At 30.2% G+C, this 8,069-nt stretch overlaps 2 protein-coding genes across 7 annotated transcripts in view; one reads left to right on the top strand and one right to left on the bottom strand.

The window, feature by feature from the left end:
- The window catches only part of LOC108756871, an 18,658-nt gene that overhangs the window by 8,760 nt on the left and 1,829 nt on the right, over nucleotides 1–8,069 (top strand). The window contains exons 1-2 of one of the 6 annotated variants that reach the window (XM_018501005.1): nucleotides 6,693–6,930; nucleotides 7,439–7,610. The gene's annotated coding sequence lies outside the window, so the exon portion shown is untranslated. Of the gene's footprint in view, nucleotides 1–6,692; nucleotides 6,931–7,382; nucleotides 7,611–7,671; nucleotides 7,801–8,069 lie in introns of those variants that run through there. The other 5 variants (XM_018501004.1, XM_018501006.1, XM_018501009.1 and 2 more) reach the window with 5 other exon arrangements.
- LOC108756870 (ectonucleotide pyrophosphatase/phosphodiesterase family member 5-like) lies at nucleotides 3,609–6,631 on the bottom strand. Its single transcript, XM_018501003.1, has 8 exons — nucleotides 6,283–6,631; nucleotides 5,352–5,598; nucleotides 5,183–5,275; nucleotides 4,738–5,104; nucleotides 4,453–4,662; nucleotides 4,107–4,361; nucleotides 3,933–4,023; nucleotides 3,609–3,747 (listed from the first exon to the last, which is right to left on the bottom strand). Exons 1-8 carry the CDS (start codon nucleotides 6,390–6,392, stop codon nucleotides 3,720–3,722), a joined length of 1,401 nt encoding a protein of 466 aa, XP_018356505.1. The 5' UTR covers nucleotides 6,393–6,631; the 3' UTR covers nucleotides 3,609–3,719.

Raw genomic sequence — 8,069 nt, 5'->3', positions numbered from 1 at the left:
AGTTCTTAATGACAATCTCGAAAGCAATCTAAAAAATACAAAACAGTCTTATTTGCACAATTGTCGCGATATCTCTCGAGAGGATCGTGTAGTATTAATTATTTATCATGGAATCGTAATGTCCATAATTAGGTTAAAGGGGGAGGGTAATCGTTATAATATGAAATTGCTTTTGAAATATGATATGTGAAACAAAAATTATAATAAATTATAATAGATAAAAATAATAAAACAATATTATACAAAAAAAACGTGTAAAATGATGATCTTATATCAATGATGATAAATTTTTACTTTTTAATTTATTACTGACTTATTTTTACAATTATTTATCATAATTTACGATATTTTTAGTAAAACATGCTAAAAATATGTGTATCTTATACCGAACAATTGTCATATGATCAAATTTCGTCATTTTTTTGTGTTGCCATGTAAGCGATTTATATATAATTATAGTACTATTATAACATAGTTGATATAAAACAACTGTAAAAAAATAATAAAAAATCCGTGATAAAAAATTCTTTGCAGCTTCCAACTCTTATTATAATCAGATGCATCAAAAATAGATCACTAATTTTATATCTTCAAAAAAACACGAGACATGTGTATGGCATTTGCAACAATAATGAGTGCAATTTAAAAATATAAATGTAACGACAGCTGTCAATTAAGGAGATTCTAAAGTGAAGTTTGAACTCCGAGATTGCTGATTTTATCAATAAAATGCGACACATCGACATATCTTTATATACTATTACATCAATATCTCACGTATACATAAATTTTTTTTAGAATAATAAAGTCTTAACTAGACGTCTACATCTAGTTCTAACAACTTCACGTTTATTTATGTGAACTACTAGTCTGTGGACCACAATTTTATACAAATTTAGAATTCCATTAAAGCAACGTCGTATTTATAACAGTAATTTATTAACACGTTAATCGCCAATTAATGGTTATCTAATGCCTAATTTTTGAGTGACACTTTGTGGTAATTACCGACACTATTTTTTTTAAAAACACTTGTAAAAATAAATACTATTTAAAGGAATCCAAAGTCGTTTTACTGACTAAACGCAATAATTTTTGTATAACAATTATTTTTTCCTCTTTCATAGACTCGAAAAATCTATTTCCAGGATTAAAGTATACGCATTAATTCATACGTGTCTATATACGAGGTGGAATTTATGCAAAGAACGAAAAAAATTGTTTAAATTAAGATCTACTTTACTCATTTCTTAATCCAATATAGCTGAATATGGCATCAGAGCTGTTAATACTGTAACATTTACTTGATATATAAAAAGCTTTACAATAATCTGTATTACGAAATTGTGGTCCATAAACTAGTAATTTACACGAACAAATAACTTGGAGTTTTTAGAATTAAATTTAAATATCTAATTGTTTGACGCTATTGTTCTAAAAAATTTATGTATATGTGTGAGATATAGATGCAATCTATATAAAGTAAATATATAAAGCAATAGTATATAAAGATATATCGATGTGTCGCATTTTATCAGTAAAAACAGCGATCTCGTTGGAAGTCTGACTTCACTTTAGGATTCCTTACTTAATTTATTACTTATTTATCTTGTAATTATCAACGGTGTTTTCAGCAAAAAAATGCTGAAAATGTGCGTAACTTATATAGTAAATTATATGCAGTTATTGTATATCATCATAATACGATTGAATTTCTTCTGAATTTTTATTTCGCGCTGTTATGTGAGCTATTCATGTTCAATTATAACATTACAACAAAAAGCGCTGATAAAAAAATCATAAAAAAACTTATAAAAAAAATTATGATAAAAAATTCTTTGCGATCGAGATATTGTAAGCATCAATCTTCAGAAGCACTAAGAACAGATTAATTTTACATCCTCAAAAAAAACACGAAACATACATATGTATGGCATATGCAACAATTATGAATGTAATCTAAAAATATAAAAATATATAATATTACCAATTAAAGCAACATCGTGTTTATAACAATAATTTATTAACACGTAAATCGCCGTGATTGTCATCTAACGTCTGATTCAATTACTTAGGTAATCTATGGTAACGGCACTATTGAAATAAAAAAAAACCGTTCGTAAAAAGAAATACCATTTAATATAATCGTTTGAATAACACAAACAACTAGCACTAACAATGTAAAATAAAAAGTACAAATTGTAAGATGTAATGTAAAGTACTATCCATGAGAACAAAGTCTTTAATTATATTATTTTATCTTTAAACATTTTAAATATTTATGTAATAATAAAAATTTCATTGTAGCAGTATAAATTACATAAAAATTTTTCGGCAACATGTTAAAGTTATTTGCCATTGACGGAAAATAAAATTTGAATGCAAAATATGTATAATGTCCTTCTTCGTCGATTAATTCCATCAGCCGTGTATTAATAACGATTGTACACAGTTGCATAAAATAAATGAATTAAATGGAATCCTGCAGGTATTATTTACATATTTTATACATAATCGATTCTAATCGATATAAGTATGTTGTTCCGCATACGTAATTTATCTTGTTCATCAGGAAACATTTTGCAGTCAGGAAACATTATTTTCACATGTGCATAAGTTTTGCACAGTAAGTGCGCAGTTTTTTTTTACCCCCAAATGCAATTCTGAGAATTTTTATTAACGTAGTAGCAACAGTATATAACTTAATTGATGTATTCATTTGGCGCGGATTTTTTGTTATGATGTACTTGAACTGATCTAACAATAATGGAGAATAATACTACAGGATATCATTGGCTGTTGCGAACTCGAGATTATCTGCATGCAATTCTACAAACTGAATATATTAACATTCTCTATTTATATCTTTACAAAGCCATTGCCATCAAATGTGTAATGACATCTGGTTGTCAAGAGATTTTACAATAAGAGCTTTCACGTGGAATAACTTAATGCAAATTGTTGTCTTCATGACGCGATTTGTCCTACTCGCGATCAACTCTGCGATAAATTTGTTCGACAACACGAATCATTAGATTGGATAATACATGGAGATTTTAAATATGCTTAAGCCTTGACGCAAGTCAACGCGAAGGTTTTCTATTTCTCGTAATGCAATATTTATAAAATATCGGACAAATTGTACACTAGAGGATGAAGATAACTCGAAGTATAAACTACGAACTTTAAAATTATGCGTTTACGCAATAGGTGGATTTTCATAAATGTGGAATTAAACTTTCATCCCAAAACTGTTGATTTTCAGATTCATCCAGTACTCTTCTAAAATAAAAGTTGAATGAAGTTAATAATTATATAATTTACTCGCAAATATGTACAATTATAATGACAATTAAAATCACAAGTATTACACAGTAGTTTATTTAATTCCAATAATTATAAATACGAATGAGAAATACTATTTCAAATTTGCTAATATTATATCGTTATTTTATGACAAATTAATAAATTCTTAGCACTTTAAGAATCTCAATTCAATACTAAATAATCTCAGCTAAATTATATCTAATGAACAATGTTTTCTTATAACATGGAAGAGATCCAAGGAGATAGACATTTGTATTTCATTGTCGAAAACATAAGAATTTATATCTCTTTTGTATAATATCCCTGTTATATAGATTAATTCACTAACTAAAACCCAACAAAAGTGTAAATAATGACATGTTTATTAATGAATTGTAATATAATCAAATGTCTTATTCGCCCAGCGTATAATATGAATCCCTGAAAAATTAATTTTGTATATTACTAAATCTTATTAATACTGTAAGAGAGTTTCATCATTTAGATGAAACAAAATAAAAGTAACAAAATTTATTATAAAAGAAAAAGAGACGAACTCTTAAAACTGTTTGAAAATTTAGAAAATTGACCTATTAATATTTATTATATATTTATTTATTATTTACCTATAATTATATACCAATCTTCGTTTTTTCCTATAAATTATTGTCGCCACTACTGAAATTCCTATTAACGTAGTAGTTATAATAACTGCAACTAAATAAAAATATTATTAAGATCTTAAAAATTTAGATTTTTGTTAAAAGAATAATTTAGTAATTATTAAAGGAGATACTTACTGAACATTTTATATGTAGATATTGATACATCTTTCAATTGTGTCCTAAGGCACTTTGTTATGTGAGATAAAGTACCATTAACCATGGGACATTTCAAATTGAGTATTTCACAAAACAAGGGAAATAGATCCGTATTGTTAAAAGGCTCTAATTTACAACTTGGCATAAAAGCAGGTCCATTCGCAAAGAAGAATGGATGCATCTCTTTAGCTTCATTATTATAACCATGCAGTCCAAATTCTGTCCGATTATCCACTAAATAGAAATAATGGCTCAATGTTAAAAATTACATGTACACCTCTATAATAATAAATATATGGAATATAAAATTACAATATAAAATTACCCGTAATATTAAATTTCTGTTTATAAAATTCTATAGCATCATAAAGATTTTGAAATGCGTATCCAACTTCAGCTATGACAAAAATGGGTCCCACACGAGTATTATTGCCATAATGATACTTCTTCGGGATATCTTCTCTTCTATAAACTTTGAACGTTTTTGTTTGGTCTGCGGCAAACTTCAAATTCTGATAAATAATCTCTTCTTTTCCTAAAAGTATTTAAAGAAAAAGATGTAGCAAAATAGAAATAATTTTATGCAAATTATACCGCAAAGCAATCTTACCAGGATGTGGAAAAATATGTAATCCCGGAGAAGTTCCCACAAATGTATAATCAGTAACGTTGATGTAATTTGTCAAATTTATTATTCTTTCCATCGTAACTGATGCCATACCATGATCGCTTAAGTGAATCACGTTAAGAGCATCTGTCAAGCCGTAATGATCAATTTTATTGTGCATATATTTGGTAATATTATCCAATTTTTTGAGAATTTCATTAAATTCAGGACTGTTTATTCCTATGGCATGACCATGGTAATCTGGGTCCTCAATATACAATATCCCTAAGTTTATTGGATTTATAGGATGTACAAACCACGATAATAATTCATCAATCCGCTTCTCCCATGGAATCGTATCATTAAAAGCCTAAAAAAATTGTTAACATAATCGATACATCTTCTTAGAATCTAAATATGTTATGCCATATGTTAATGCAATACACACTTGTGCGAAAGTAGGAGACGTTCCTTGATATGCAAATACAGAACCTGGCCACATCATTGTGCCACTACGTCTGCCATTTTTTTCATTAACCGTCTGAAATAATTACGTTTATAAAATATAAAACATACCTGGAATATATCCAAAATATAATTATCATCCTGCTACATACCCAAATAGGTAAAATATTGTTGTTGTAATGATATAACTCGTATGAATACTTGGTAGTGTTATTTTTACTAAAATCAAAAAATTCATTATCTACAACCCCATGTGTTTCCGCATAAAATCCTGTTGCCATCGTGTGATGATTTGGGAAGGTCTTAGTGACAAAAATGTTTATCATATAGTCAGTGGAAGTACCCTGCGCCTTTAACTGGCTCATGAACGGTGTTAGCTTTCTCTCGAAGTAATCATATCTATACAAAATAAAATAACAAAATGAAATGAAGGTATATCTTTATTTTGTTTATTTTTTCAAATTTTTTACATATTTATGTCGCTGATAGAGCAGACTACCATGTGTTCAATTATATGCTATCCAATACAAAACATAGAAAATTATGAATCAATATATAGTGTATTAATAAATATGATAACTGATATGTGTGATATAGAACAAATATAACACTTTCGGTTGCCCTGTAAAATCTTACACAAAAAGAAGTTTTGCTGACAAATGTAACTAGATACAAATTTATAATACTTTTGAGATTTCCATTTTCTATATAGAAGCTATGTATGTTTCGTGGCTTATCTCTGTGTCCATATTATACATTCTTAAAATATTCTATGAATGAATGTGGACACAGAGATAACGCATGAAACAAAGTTTCTGTATACATAGATAAAAATAATTAAGCTAGTTAAATAATGTAGCTACTTAAATATTTATATTGGACACTCAAGCTAATCAAAAATGCAACATTATCATGCATGAATATTTTACGTATAATTATTTTGACAATTCGACATAATTATTATCAGATCTGTGTTTGGCTTAATTTTTATATACTTCAGTAAAAGCTCTTTTTTTCCACGTAACAATAATTTTTGTGAATCTTATGCATTTCGTCTTTATGTTACCACAAATATTCTCGTACCTGAACGCATCGTAAGAAACGATGAGTAGTTTTGGAACATCTGGCACGGGAATCGCCCGTGCGTTCAGCAGGAAGAGAAACAGCGAAACAAATGGGGCTGCAGAGATCATGATGACGCAACCACGGCGATTCTCGGGAACATGGGAAGGTGCAAATTATCGTCCCATAATCGCGAAAACGATCACGAAGGCACCGCTCATGGTCGCATTTATAACCTATTGGATATGTCGGTCGATCGGACAACGCCGAACCAAGTACTGATGTACTCCAATTTTCGCAAACAGCGTGAACTGGCGTGAACCGCGTGAAACTGGTCGCTGCCACTGCCGCGCAGCGGACTGTCTCATGACTAAAAAAAAATCTGTCCTCGTAGCTGCACCATCTTACATCTATTGCACTATTGCGCAGTCAATTGTGCACTTAAAACGAGATGGCGAATTCTGAAGAACCATTCGTCCGCGACGGACGCGTCGCGGGTCGAGTACTATTATTTGATATTTTTGAAAGTTTGGCCGACTTTGACCGAGCCTAGAAACACATATAGCCAAACACCACGGATTTGGACGTCCCGTCTGTTCCTCTTGACGCACGTTTCGTACGTCGTAATGCAGGCGCCCGGTGTCCGGGTGGGCCACGCCATTTTCACGAGTATTGCATCTTGAGTCTGTTTTTTATTAGGCCTGTTCTTTTTGGCTGAACTTTTACACCAGTTCATCTTTTTTCTTCTTCTTTTCTCTTGGAGAGAAAGGGAAGAAAGACGAACCCTCTGGTGCAAAAATTCCGCCAAAAAGAATAAGCCTTATCGCACTATGTGCACCAGAGGGTCGATTGTATATTTTCAAATGAGATGAAAATTTCAAAAGTGAGCAAATTCATTAGAGTATTTATAATTTAATTGGTCAATACCTAGTAACCTTTGTAATTTGGTAATTTTCATCTTTCAAAATCCACAATCGACCCCTCCCCCCCCGCCCCCAATTCATAAAGTGCAATAAAAAAACAGATCTATTATTTTGACAAGTGTATCAATCATGAAACTTTATCCCTAAGATGGAAAGTGAAAAATGAAAAAGTTCTCCATTAATAATGGTTAAAATTTTCACTTTTCTCTCTCTTCTCTCTTAACCGTTATCTCCACTTATTCCATTGGAGGCAGGAACTGTGAATTAAGAAGAAGAAAAAAAGAAAGAAAACGAGATGGTGGGAAAGATATCTTCCTCAGAAATTTCAGGATTATCAGGTACTTGAGAGTTCAAGAGATAAAGATTCGAAGAATTTCGTTCTGAGAACGAACGAGAAATGAAAAGTAGAAGAATCGAACTATAAAGGTGAAATCTTTGTGTCTTTGTGAAAGAAATGAAATTAAGGTATTCTTCAGAATATATATCTCATCTCCGATTTTGATGAAATTAGGTTTATTCGACACGTTTTTGTGTAAAATGAAAGAATCTGGCAGAAAAAAGTCTGGGACTGCCCTACGAAGCAAAATATTTAGCGTTAAAGTCGACAACTATTCAGGTGAGAAAATCTGTCATGTGGAGTGTATAGACAGTAGTATTTATTATTAAACAGTATCTAATTTCATCGAAATCGGAAGTGAGGTAGCTATTCTGAAGAATTACCGAAATTAATCTTATATTTGTATATTGCAAATTTATGTGAAATTTAAGCTGCATTTAAATAACTTCTTGTGGAGGCCTTTTAAAGAATAAAATAGTGGAGTTTGTTATAAACGTATCTCTGCAATCGCTAAAACTTCACATAAATACACACACAACACACGCACG

The sequence above is a fragment of the Trachymyrmex septentrionalis genome, unplaced genomic scaffold (genome assembly GCF_001594115.1).
Source record: "Trachymyrmex septentrionalis isolate Tsep2-gDNA-1 unplaced genomic scaffold, Tsep1.0 scaffold13, whole genome shotgun sequence".
NCBI lineage: Eukaryota > Metazoa > Arthropoda > Insecta > Hymenoptera > Formicidae > Trachymyrmex > Trachymyrmex septentrionalis.
Note: the sequence above shows the minus strand (reverse complement) of the source record. Positions and strands in the feature narration are given on the sequence as shown.

Bases quoted from the DNA above. Each gene is read 5' to 3' on its own strand.
- LOC108756870 (XM_018501003.1), bottom strand. From the start codon at position 6,392: ATGATCTCTGCAGCCCCATTTGTTTCGCTGTTTCTCTTCCTGCTGAAC. The intron at 4,362-4,452 runs GTAATTTTATAT...ATTTCTATTTAG, and splicing joins ACAGAAATTTAATATTACGG to TGGATAATCGGACAGAATTT. The intron at 4,024-4,106 runs GTAAGTATCTCC...ATTTTTATTTAG, and splicing joins ATCTACATATAAAATGTTCA to TTGCAGTTATTATAACTACT.